The sequence below is a fragment of the Pediculus humanus genome, genomic scaffold, assembly GCF_000006295.1.
Source record: "Pediculus humanus corporis 1103172108278 genomic scaffold, whole genome shotgun sequence".
NCBI lineage: Eukaryota > Metazoa > Arthropoda > Insecta > Psocodea > Pediculidae > Pediculus > Pediculus humanus.
This window is the reverse complement of record NW_002987847.1, coordinates 177,192-191,026: the sequence shown is the minus strand read 5'-3', so window position 1 is coordinate 191,026 and position 13,835 is coordinate 177,192. Positions and strand designations below refer to the sequence as shown.

The window sequence follows — 13,835 nt, the reverse complement described above, 5'->3', positions numbered from 1 at the left end:
ATTATATATTTTTTAATAATAATAACAATAATAATAATAATAATGATAATAATAATAATAAGGAGAAAGAGAAGGGGAAGGAGAAAAAGAAGGAAAAAGAATTTTAAAATATAAAAAAAATTCCTGTCGGAAAACTAATAATAAAATTATTGTCGTAATTATTATTATTATTATTCTCGTTATTATTTCTTTTTTTTACCCCCCCCCCACCATCCCTCCCTCCCCTCCACCCGTTTCTTCCCCATCGTTGAAAATTTCTTTTTTCGTTTGACAGACAGTTTTTTCCATCGGTTTATATATTAATATTATTATTATTATTATTATTATTATTATTATTATTATTATTATTATTATTATTATTATTAATCATTTGACGTTTCCGTGGAAATTTTTTTTTTTTTTTTTTTTTTTTTTTTAAAGAAAAAATTTATTATTATTATGATTTTTTTTCCCTAAAAAGAATTCAGGGGTTATTTTGCATGAACTCAATTTTCCTTTTTTTTTTTTTTTTTTTTGAAAAATTGAAATAAAAAAAAAAAAACAATACAATACGAAACTCACTGAGATGAGATGTAAAAAAAAAAAAACAAACAAACGAACGAACGAACAAACAAACAAACAAACAAATCCGATTCGAATTTTTATAATAAAATGTTTTTTTTTTTTTTTTTTTAACGAAACGAAAACAAGAAACTTTTTTTTTTTAGTTTTATTTTGGGTAATTCGGTGGGAAAAATATAATTTTTTAGGGATGCGTATGTGCGTGCGTACACAATTGTGAATAATAATAATAATAATAATAATAATAATAATAATAATAATAATAATAATTAATAATAATAATAATGATAAAAGTTTTATAATAAATATTACTTACAACGATATGATTTTAAATAAATAGATACAATATAAATTTCCCAACGAAAATTTATTATATATTTTCTCGTTTTCTCACATCTATAAAAATTTAATATTTGACGCAACAACATGTTATTATTATTATTATTATTATTATTATTATTATTATTATTATTATTATTATTATTATTATTATTATTTTGTTTAACTTTTCCCGACGATAAAATGAATTTTCAAGGGAAAACTTTAAAACGTCATCATCATCATGATAGAAATGAAAATTTTTAATTACGAAAAATATAAAAGCGAAAAAATAAATAAAAAGAAAAAGAAAAATTGGAAATAAAAAAGAAAAAAAAGACAGAAAAAAAGAAAAGTTTTAGAAAATGACCGATTTTTATTATTATTATTATTATTTTCGCTGGAGAAAAAAACAAAAAAAAAACTGGAATGAAATCAAAAAAAATAAAATAAAATAAATAATAATTTTTTTTTCTCTCTTTATTTTAGTTTAAAAAAAAAAAAAAAAATATAAAAGATTGATGATGGAGAAAGAAGAAGAAGAAGATGTGGAAAAAAAATATGGCGGAGATGGTGGTGGTGTAAGCGGAAGGGGAAGGAGAATGGAAAAAAAATTTTTGGAAAAAAAAATTCATCATTTGCCAAGTAAGTGAAATTCATTTTTTGATAAGAATTATAAAAAAAAAAAAAAGTAACGGAAATGATAAAAATTACGTAATGGGGTGGTCGAAAAAAAAAAGATGGCGGCGGTGGTGGTGGTGGTTGTGAAAGAGTAATAAAATGTCTGAACGAAATTTCCGTATAAGCTAATAACGAATTTTAATTTTAAAAAAAAGGAAAAAATCAAACGATGATGACGTCATTTTTTGTTTGTTTTTGTTTTTAAATTTAACTTTAAAAAAAAAAAAAATTGGCTTCATTTAAATCGAAAAAAAGGCTTCGGTATGGTATTGAAAAACAAAAACCTTTTCGAAAACCTTTTTTTCCTTTTTTTTCAATTTGAAAAACAAAATAAATTTTTCATTCGTTTGTGTGTGTGTGTGCGCGCGTGTCCTCAACGATGACCTTTTCGTAAAAAAACCTTTGAAACCTGAAATTTATTATTTTTGTTTTTATTGTAATGGCCGCTTTATGATGAGTTTTCCTTCGAAAACGGAAATAAATATTTTGTTGTTTGTTGTTTGTTAAATGATTTTTATGATAACAATTTTCAAAATTGATCCGATTGTGATGATGGAAAAGCTTCAGGTGCCAAACACCTACTAGAGGGGTACTAAAGTACGCAAACATTGTGGAATTAAAATAAAAGATGGGATGAAAAAGATTTTACGGGATACGTGGGAGCGATAAGATTCGGTACTTTATCCAAACGGGAATAAATGTAGAGTAGAACGACGTGGAAGAAGGAGGGATCGACGGGAAACGATGTTTGGGATCACCGCAAGAATGATAGAAGAAAAAACCTTCTCACAGGGAGCCGTCGGGATTCTTGGTACCCGAATCTCTTATTTGACTTCTCGAAAGGTGTTCCAAACATGGTTGAATCATTTGCATTCTCTCATCCTTCGGGATAGATGTTGCGCACAACAACACGTTACGACAAGTACAAACCCAAGTTTCCGACTTTTGGAGAAAGACAAGGCGAACACTTTCCTCTTTCAGGAGTTTTAGGAGGCTCCAGCTAAACGCCGAGTCGTAATTTTTTCAACAATAAACTAAATCGGAGGGCCGAAACATACGACAACACAATCACAAACATAAAACATAATATTTAACAAACCCAAAAGATTTTTCTCAATCAAACACGATATCGAATCCCTTAATTTATTTGTGGTTTAAAACAAACAAATTCTTTTGTTTTTGTCTACAAAATTTATTTAAATTTAATCGTTTGTTGTTGTTGTTGTTGTTCTTTCACACCGACTCTATTGTAATTATATACGACCGACAAACAATAACGATTTTGTCTTTGTAGATATTGATAACATATTTATTAAAATTTTACGACGCCATTTTAATTTTTTAAAAAAATTAATGTTTACCAGGTTAGGTTATGTTTGTGTTAAAAGTCTGCCATGTTTTTTTAAATCGATTTCATAGAGAAAGAAAAAGGAGGGAGGGGGAGAGAGAGAGGGAGAAAATGGAGGGAAAAAATAAAAAAATTTTAAATTTAAATTTAATTTTTACATAAAAGAAAGAAATTGAAATGAATTTTTTTTTTTTTTTTATCAGTCATGTATTTAAATGTCAAAAATTTTTCTTTTTTATGTACATATTAAACAAACTGAAAATTTTATTATTATTATTATTATTATTATTATTATTGTTTCAAATAGAGTAATTTAATTTATTTTATTCATTTGGAGGAAGAGAAAAAAAGTACTTTTGTACATGTTCACATAAATTTTTTTTTTTTTTTAAAACTTTTTTTTTAAAAGGAAAAAAGGAAAAAAAAAAAAAATTGAAATTCAAAATCTATTCATGTATAAGTTAGTCAAAACTTAAACTTTTTTTTACCATTGTTCACACATAATGACATTATCTTTCTTTTTCTTTTAACGTTTCCTCTTTTTCTCTCTCTCTCTCTCTCTCTTTTTCATTATATTTCATACATTTATTTTTCCATTGTTTTTATTTTCCATCATTATTTAATTCGTATTTTAAATAATTAAAATGAAATTTTTTTTTTCGTAATTTTTAAATTTAAACTAATTTTTTATTATAAATGCTTTTAAATTTTTTTTAATCTTTGTGATTATGTTAAAATTATTTGATATTGTTTTTATACAAATTTATACAAATGAGGTATTTACGGTACTGATTACAAATTTAATTGTACACGCGTACACGCGCACACAGTATGATGGTCATATTTGTATAACGACAGTCGCATACATACAAACACAGTCACACATAGTTACAATAACGCTTGTTTACAAACACACGGTATTTGCAAAGTCGCACATGCTTACACACACACACACACACAAACAGAAACAGACAGACAGACACACACACGCACACACAAGGACAGACACGCCCACACACAATAATAATCAAATTTATACAACAACAGCCACATTCAAACGCAGTCACACATAGTTACAATAACAGTTGTATACAAACACACACACACACATACACACCTATACACTCGGCCACATTCTTATTTACTTATTACTACAGTCGCATGCAAACACAAAGACATCAACAATCACATACAAACACAAACACATACAAACTCACACACACACACATACACACACAACTCGTATTTGGTTATTACAACCCTCACCAACACATCCATAGAGTCCCATACATAAACAAAAAATCACATACAAACAGACATTCAAAAACTCACCCAACAACAACTCATACAAACACGCACAAACTCACAGGTAGAAAACAAACAAACAACAAACATAAATTTTAAATATATTAATATATATATATATATATATACAATTTGTGTGATTGAATAAATAAAATTATGTTATTTATTAAAAAAAAAAAAAAAAGGTTTTTCATACGAAGTAAATTCTAAAGAGTTCGGCCATCTTTTTTTTTCATTTTTAAATAATAATAATAATAATAATAATAATAATAATAATAAAGAAGTAGAATATTAACATTATCGAAGCGTCTTTGTTAAAAGAGTATTGACAATAACAAAATGTACATTTACCGAAACCGGATATTGATATTATTTTTTCGAGTCAACGCCGAGTAGTTTTACTTTTTTTTTTTTTTTGTAAACAAAATGGCGGTGAAATAATTTATAGAAAATAAATAAATTGAATATTAAAAATTTGAGTGAAATGAAAAAAAAATTTAAATTATTTTCCACGCTTTTGTGATTCGTTTCAAACGTTATTATTATTATTATTATTATTATGGAAAACCGTAGATAACAGTGATAACAGAGCGTTGATAACATTTTTTAAAATTATTTGCAACGAGTTTAAAAATTGAAAAATAATAATAATAATAATAATAATAATAAATTTTCTCAGTTTTTTATTTTTTATTTTTATTTTTGTTCATCGTCGTGGAAATAGAAGAAAGTTCGATTTCCGAGAATGATTTTCAATAGCGTCACGACCTTTTTTTCCAATTAAAAAAAAAAAAATTTCAAAGGAACGTTATCGATAAAAAAAAAAAAACAAAAAGGAAAAAAGGAAAATTATTTTTATCGCAAATTTTTTTTTTTTTTGTTTGTTTCATTTTCTCGTTTGTCGTACGTATAATAATAATAATAATAATAATTATCCGTATCGTTATCGATCGATATTGATCGATTATTATCGATATACGACGCGACTGACATTTTTCCCCGGTATTATTTTTTTTTTTTAATATTCAACGTTAAACAATAATAATAATAATTTTTCCTGGAATCTGTTGTTGTTGTTGTTGTTGTCGTGTAAAAAGATTCACTTGTGGATTTACCTTGTCAATTTTTATTTTTGTTTGTTGTTGTAGTTTCGAAAAACAAAAAAATGACATTTTTTTAAATATACGTAAAAAAAAAAAAAAAAAAAAATTTTCGTTTGTTTGTTCGTGTCTGTTCATCGGTCAATTAACAATTTTTAAACGAAACAAACTTTATTGATTTTCTCTTTTTTTTTCCTTTTTTTTCCTTTTTTCCTTTTTTCCTTTTTTTTATTTTTGGATTCTTCCATTATTTAAACACAGAAAAAAAAAAAAAAAAAAAAAAAACTTTTTCGTTTTAAAAATGTAATAAAAAAAGGTCGAAAAGTTTAAAAAACTTTTTTTTTTTAAAAATATTTTTATCCCTCGGGGCTTTTTATATTATAAGTGTTTGTTTTTTTTTTTTTTTTTTTTTTTAAATGTTTGCGGCTTGTTAATGCCCGACAACAATTAAAAAAAAAAATTTTTTAAAAAGATTTTTTGTCGGGGGTAGAAGGGTGAGGGGGTGGATAAATTTACAATTAAAATTTAATCGTTAATCATTTTTTTTTTTTAAATGATGGATTTTTACAAAATCCTAACGTATATTAAATTTGAAAATAAATTTTTACCCTGTTTTATTTATTATTATCATCCTTATTATTATTATTATTATTATTATTTCGGTAATTTCATTTCACGACTGTTTGTTTTCTTTATTATCATCATTATTATTATTATTACGTTTGTTTGTTTTCCGACGGTTTATGACGATCGTTAAAAAAAAAAAAAATGGAGACGTAACGTTTGAAATCTTTGTCATTCCCGATTATTATTATTATTATTATTTATATTTAAAAAAAGTTAAATTATGTTTGATTTCGATGTGGTTGTTGTCATCGTGGCAGCAGACGAAAATGATAATATTCGTCGATAATAAAAATTTTTTTTAAATTTTGTTTTAGGTGGATTTTAAGCTGATGGGAAAAATTAAATTTTCATCGTTTTGCAAAAAAAAAAAATTTATCAAATCCCACGATTTGATCTCTACGACGTGTAATTAGAATGAAAATGTTTCAGTCGAAAAAAAAATGACAAAAAGAGGTAAATAATTTATTTTATTTTATATTAATTTTCTTTTTGGTTTAAAAAAAAAAAAAAAAAAAAAATTCTAAAGATTTGAAATAATTAACCGATAAACCGATAATTTCGAAAAAAAAGTCCTTGGGGATCTCATTCCTCTCCCTCCCTCTTTTTTATTTAAAGAAATGAAAATAACCTTGAAACCTTTTCGTGAGAGAGACAGAAAAAGGTTTTTAATAAGGGAAATTGTAATAGAAAAATAATATCAAACTTTAATGATTATTATTACAATGTTAAGGTTTATTATTTATGATAAATGACATATTTCGCGAATTGTGACGTCATTATTTGAGTATATTTACTAAAAGGCGTTTTATCGCGAAATTCATTTGATCTCCAAATTTTGAATCTTTGGAAACCTTTTCATCATCAGATTTTACTCGTTTTGGTAGGACAAAAAAAAAATTTCATTTAATTTTAATTTAATTTTTTTTTATTTCAGAAAAAATTCGGATGAATGAATGGATGGATGGATGGATAAATAACGATACGTGGATTTAGAATATAATAAAATCAAATGACACGACAAAAAAAAGAAAATTATTTTTTTTGGGGTAAGTGAATTTTAATGTAAAAATTAATTAAAATTTTCGTTTGTTTGCGTTGTTCGAGGACGGTAATTAGTAAATAATTATTATTATGTTCTTTTTCGGGAGAGGGGAGGGGTGGAGGGGAGGGGAGAATGGAGAGGAAGGCGTGAGAGGATTAATAAAAATTAAAATGAGAAAAATCATGGAGGGGGAAGGAAGGGGAAACAAAAGAAAGAATTTTCTCGTTTTTATTATTCTTTTTCCAAAAAAAAAAAAAAAAATTTTTTTTTCTTTTTTTTGGAGAAATTTTTTCTCCAGGAAGAAAAAAGGATAAGGTTCTTTACTCGCGTTGAATATTTTATATAAAGTTTCAAAATTTCGCTAAAGATTTTTTTTTTTTTTAAAGAAAAATTTTCAAAGATTACCAAAGGGATTAAAAATCTGTCAGTGAGATGAATTGTAAGGAAATTTTTTTTTAATCGAATATTTTAATGAGTTATTTCCTTTTTACGGCACTGACGAACGGACGGGTTTTTTAAATAAAAAAGGCAATTTTTGTCGTGACGAAAATCACAAAAAAAAAAAAATTCGAAACAATCCTGACACGCCCAAAAAAAAACAAACAAACAAACGGGAGCACGTTCGTGCTGATTTTTTTTTTTTTTTTTTTGGGTATTCTATCGTAAATTATTTATTTATTTTTTTTTCGACTGCTGTTGGAAAATGGCTGTCGGGGGGGGGGGGGAGAAAACAAAACGCGTGAATTTTATTTTAAATCCTCGCGGAAAAAAAAGCAAAAAAAAATTTTTTTAACGACTTTTTAAACGTTACGTAATATTTTTAACGTATATTAAAAAAATTTTTTTTTTTTTTAATGTTGGTAAAATTTGACGTGTCATTAACTATTAACAAAAAAAATCATTCGGTTATTTAAATTTAAAATAATAATAATAATAATTAATAATTACCGTGAGGTATTGTTATTTGTTGTCCCCCTTGAGGTTTTTGTTTGTTTTTGTGTTTGTACTATTATAAACAAACAGGTTTGTTTTTGTTTGGGTTTCCTCCCCCTGTTGTTGAAGCCACTTATAAAAAGACACTTACGAGTAATTATTTATATTATTACGAATAAGTTTTCATTTTCACATAATTAACAAACAGACACTTTTAACGATTATTCGTCTTGTTGCTTTTATTTTACATTTTAACGTAAACAACAGTAGAAGATTTGTTTCCTTAAAAAAAAATTGATTAAGGTTTATTATGGATTAATTTGTTTAGGTTTAGGGAAAATAGGAAATTTGTTTTTCGCGAATTATTATTATTATTATTATTATTATTATTACGTTTCTCCATTCGTAATCACGTGATTTCGTCACGTCGGAATATATATTCCAGGTTTGAACAGTTATCCCTTAGGAATAAATGCTTTTTGTATAGTAAATTCTTTCACTACTGATCTGGACTTTAGTGATAACAAAATCTGTTGTTCCTCAGGTCGACGACCACGTGGTGTTCCTAAGGGATCTAAGTACTAACCACGCCCGATTTTAACATGACATACCTGTCGACTTAATTATTATTATTATTATCATAATGCGCGATTTCGAAAAGGCTCCCACGTTTTTATTACGGTTTTAATATGGGTGAAATATTTAACGTTTTTGTCGTTTACTCCCATTCCCCCAACCCACCCCCCCGTGGATCCTCCTCCCGGTGGATCCACCTCCCTGTGGATTAACATTTGTATCCGTTAATTTAATTTCCGTTTGTAGAATAAATTTTTATTTTATTTTGCGTCGCGTCGGAAAAGTCGCGTGTACGAAAAGGTTTTCATTTTTTTTTTTTTTTTTTTTACGCAGTAGTAGTAATTTACGTCACACAAAAAAATTACACGACCACGAGGATCATCATTATTTTTCTTTTATTTTAATAATAATAATAATAATAATAGGGATGGCGGTGGTGGTGGTGGTGGTGGTGGGGGGATGATAGTAAGGATAGGGATCGTTGTTTTAAATACACGAGTGAGATATGGATATAAAAATAAGAAAGAGAGAGAAAGAGAAAAAATTTTACCGTCGTTTTTTTTCACATAAACCGAACGTCACTTTTTCACCTAAAACACGTTCACCGTTCGTCGTTTACGTCGTCGTCGTCGTCGTCGTCGTCGTCGTATTATCGATAATAATATACGCGGCGGATATGAATCCTTTTTTTTTTTTTTGTTTTTTCGCACGTAAGTGAAAATGAAAAATCATTAAAATGACGTTTTGTACGTAAAGGGTCGGACTCGGACACAAAATACCGAACGCGGATAAAAATTTTCAAAAATAATAATAATAATAATAATAACGAATGAAAAAATTAAAAATTAAAAAAAAATAAATAAAAATTATTTAAAATGAAGCGGGGGGAAAAAAATAAATAAATAAATAAAATGTTTTGAAACAAAAGAAAATTTAACGGAAAAACAAACGAACGCGCGACGCCTTCCTTGGGCGTTTACCGTTTCACTGAAAAGAATATAACTTAAATGAAGGGAAAGCGTTTTTCGACGTTTTCCAGGGATTTCGATGGTTGCTGGATAGAAAAAAAAAAAAATTAACAACTCCGTAGAAAATAAAACGCGAAAATACGCCATCACGTTTTTCATAAAGGAAATGAAAAGTCGTCGTCGTCGTCGTTGCGGTGAAAAATGAAAATTTTCCAACGTTCAACTAGTTCACGTTTTGCCCCCCACGCAGCGTTATAATCAATTTTCGGGGAAAAAAAATGTCGTCACGCATTTGTACGACAGAATTCCCCCCCCCCCGAACGTTAAAAATTATTTTAAATGTTTATTATTATTGTATCGTTTTTTATTACCGTCGACATTTAATTGTTATTAACAAATGGAAAATTTTTTTTTTTTTTTAAATGCAATAAACATTTTAATAATAAAATGACGAGAAAAGGAAACGGAAAAAAAATTTTATTTCGAAGGAGCAGAAGAAAAATTTTTATTTCGAAGGAGGAGGAGGACAAGAAGAAAAATATAATAAATAATAAAAATGATTAATCGTATGTTTCCATCGTATTTTTTATCCACTTCCAATGATAAGAAACGCTCGCATAATCTCCAGGATGATAACCGGGACAACCATTTTCACCGGAATTAGCAACTCCTACCAATTTATTATCAACGGTGAGCGGACCTCCGGGATCACCTAAACAAGTTGTATTTTCTCTACGGGAATATCCGGCACATATGATACTCCTGGGAGGATAACACGTATTCGTATTTTTCATTTTACATTGCGAAATATTTAATATTTTCAATGGGATGGCTTTCAATTTCGATGGTAGCGTGAACTAAAACAAACGAACGAGTTTTATTATTATAACGCACACGCACAGACGCATTTTCATTTAAAGAAGTGGAAAAACTTACGATTCCGGTTTCGTAAGTTCCATATCCGGTTATCCAAGCCGTTTCTTCCGTCGGAGGTCGTATCATTGCAAGTTTTATAGGTTGAACGCTGGGTGAAAAAATAATACTTTCCCTTATTCTAATCAATCCGATATCGTTTTCAATGCAATTCCATTTATTAGTACTGTAATGCTCGTGAGCTATCATAGTGCTTATCAAATATTTATCACCTCTGTTCGGTGTGTCGGAACCGACGAAAACCGAATAATATTTTGGATCATCTCTAACGGAGGGGAAGGAGAGAGGAAAAAAATTATTATTATTATTATATCGAATGGACGCGTCATGATAATGATAATGATACATACGTCCTATGAAAATACGAATTGTATATGCAATAAGCAGCCGTTAAAACAAATTTACTACTGATAATTGAACCCCCGCAAACGATGTAACTGAAATAAGATATTTGAGCTTGATGCGGATGTTCCGTTATGTATGCAAAATGATTCGAATCACCACGAGACTCAACACCTGTAATAAAAACGTGGCAGAAGAATCAATAAAAAATAAATTAAAACGAGCGGGGGAAAAAAAACACAAAACTCACGGACGAATAATAATAATAATAATAAATAAATAAATTTTTCAGTTTCAAAATGGTGGAAAATAATAATAATGATAATTAAAGTGGGGGGAAATTATTTCGAAACAACAAACGAAAAAACAAACAATTCAATCAACTTCCGGTTTTTAAAAAATTGATAATTTAAAAAATTACGACGGGATTCGATCGTATTTAAATTTTAAAAAAAAAGAATTTTTTTCGTCTTTTTGACCGTTATAATAATAATGATGATAAACGTTTTCGATTGATCGAATCGATCGATATATCGATCGTTTAAAAAAAATCGAATATGATGAATTGTAGGAAAAAAATACATAGCACAAAATGTTAATAATTTTCTAACTTACGTGTAAATAATAAAAAAACGGTTGAAAAAATAAAAATGTAAAGTCTGTTGCCACTGCCGCTACTGCTGCTGCTGCCACGACTCATTATTCAGGTTTCATTAGATAAATTATAAATGAAAAAAAAACAAAGAGTAAAAAATTTTTAAATGTGGTTTTTATACCACCAAACCGTTTGTTTTCGTATTTGATTAAAAATATTTTTCGTATCGTGGGTATATATATTTTTTTTTACATTCGATAAGTGACTACAAACAACAACAACAACAACAACAAGGACGACGACGACGAAAGCGACAAACAAAACAATTTTTTATATATTAAACTTTTTTGTTGTTGAATAATTAAAAATTTTAATGTTCGACATTAAAGTAAAAAAAAAAAAAAATAATAATGATAATTTTTCCGAGGGGGAGAGGAGGAGGGGGTTCCGACGCGCTCGTTATCACCGAATCGTTATCAGTAAAAAAAAAAATTCGGATGCTGGAGAAAACGAGAGAGAGAGAGAGAATAATTTAAAATTATTATTAACATAATGATATTCTTAACAAGTTTGTTGTTGAGTATATGTAATAAAGAAAAAAAAATTTTTTCAAGTTATAACAAACAAACAAACAAACAAACAAACGGAATTATTCAAACGAAAAAAATAAGATGATGATGATGATGATGATGATGATATTTTCTTTCTTTCTTTCTCTCTTCCTTCCTTCCTTTACCTTTTCAACGTTCCCTTAAATTTTCTTTCCCGTTTTTTTTTTTTTTTTTTTGCGCGCTTGCGAACTTGGTTGATTTGTTTATCATTATCACCCACATGTTTGACTCGTTCGCCCGTTCGTTCGTACGTTCGTGAGTCGTCGGTTCAGTTCTTCATTTACAGTCGTTGGCATTTTTCGATTATTACAAACAATTCCAACAAGTCTTCGTAAACATATACATAATAATAATAATAATAAAATTTTATTTTTATTTATTTTTGATTGTGTCGCGTTAATTTAAAAAACATCCAAGTAAGTTTATTTATTTATTAAATCCTTTATTCGCTGTTGTTGCTGTTGTTGTTGTTAAAATTTATCATTATTATTATTATTTATTTTGTCGCTGTTGTTGTTTTTTAGAAAAATGTCTAATTATTTTTTATGGGAGTGGGGAGGAGGGGAGGCGGGGGAAATTAGTAATTAATTAATTTTTTTTTTTTTTTAATAAATTCCCAACGTCCTTTTCTGTTTGTATTTTTCTATTTTTTGTTTTGTTTGTTTGTTTGTTTTCGTTTTTTTTTTTTATATTCGTCGTAAAATGTAAACATATGTCGGTCGTTTGTTAGCAATTTTTCAATTTATTTTTAATCGTAAATAATTTTTTTTTACTTTCTTTCTTAAAAAAATTATTATTTTATTTTTATTTATTTATTTTATTTATTTTTTGCGTTTATCGTAAATTTTTTTTTTTTACTAGTTACGGCCCTGATTTTATTCTCATCCTTAACCGCAATCGTTTTCTCTCGTTTGTTGCGTATTTTGTTTGTTTTTGTTGTGAATGGAATCGGGGGGAAAAAAAATTATCGACGGGGGGAAGGAAAAATATGTGAAAATTACGTATTAATAATTTTCGTTTGTTTGTTTGTTTGTTTGTCGAGTCGTTGTCGTTGTTGTTGTTGTCGTCATGTTTTTTTTTTTTATCTTTTGCTAATATGTTAAAAGCACTTAACAAAAAAGGGGTATTTTGTTTCGTACATATTTTATTTATTTATTTTCGAGAAAAAAAAATTTTTAATAATGAAATAAAATTAATTTTTTTTTTTTTTTTTTTTGGATTAATTGATTGATTGGAAATAATAATAATGATAATAATATCGAGTGAGAATGAAATTGATTGATTGATTGATTGATTGTCGTACGTGAATGCTTTATTAAATTTCGATTTCGTTAAAAAAAAAGTTAAGTTCAAACATTTAAATTTTATTTTATTTATTTCCGTTACTAATAATAATAATAATAATAATAATATTTATGATGATAATGATGATGAGGATGATGATGATAGTCCTTATTTGTAATAATAGATAAACTCTAAATAACAATTTGAGCGCGAGTTTTTTTTTTTTTTATATCGGAAATACGGCATTAAAAGATTTTATTGAATTTTCCACGTGAATAATTTTTCTTTTGTTACGCAAAGAAAATTTATTTACACGAATCGTTAATAAAATTTCCTTCTTCCCTCCTTCCCCCCTCCCCCCACTGCGATTACCTACCTACCTATCGTTTCTTCCTTTCCCCCTCCCCGTTTTTCTTCTCATCGTTAAATTTAATACTTTAAATAAAAATGGCCGATTCGTAAATAAAATTTCAAATCCCTAATTTTCTCCCTTTTATTTATTTATATCGTTATTATTATTATCATTATTATTATTATTATTATTATTATTATTATTATTATTATTATTATTATTGTTATTGTTATTATTATTATTATTATTATTATTTAAA

The 13,835-nt window shown here is 27.2% G+C and overlaps 1 protein-coding gene across 1 annotated transcript; it reads right to left on the bottom strand.

Annotated features, from left to right (window-relative positions):
* Positions 1–10,019: 10,019 nt before the first annotated feature.
* Positions 10,020–11,434, bottom strand: Phum_PHUM506550 (tripsin epsilon precursor, putative; the record flags this gene model as incomplete). The annotated part of the gene is made up of 4 exons (XM_002430934.1): positions 10,020–10,316; positions 10,396–10,657; positions 10,743–10,908; positions 11,350–11,434. 4 exons carry the CDS (start codon positions 11,432–11,434, stop codon positions 10,020–10,022), a joined length of 810 nt encoding a protein of 269 aa, XP_002430979.1.
* Between the last annotated feature and the right edge of the window lie 2,401 nt (positions 11,435–13,835).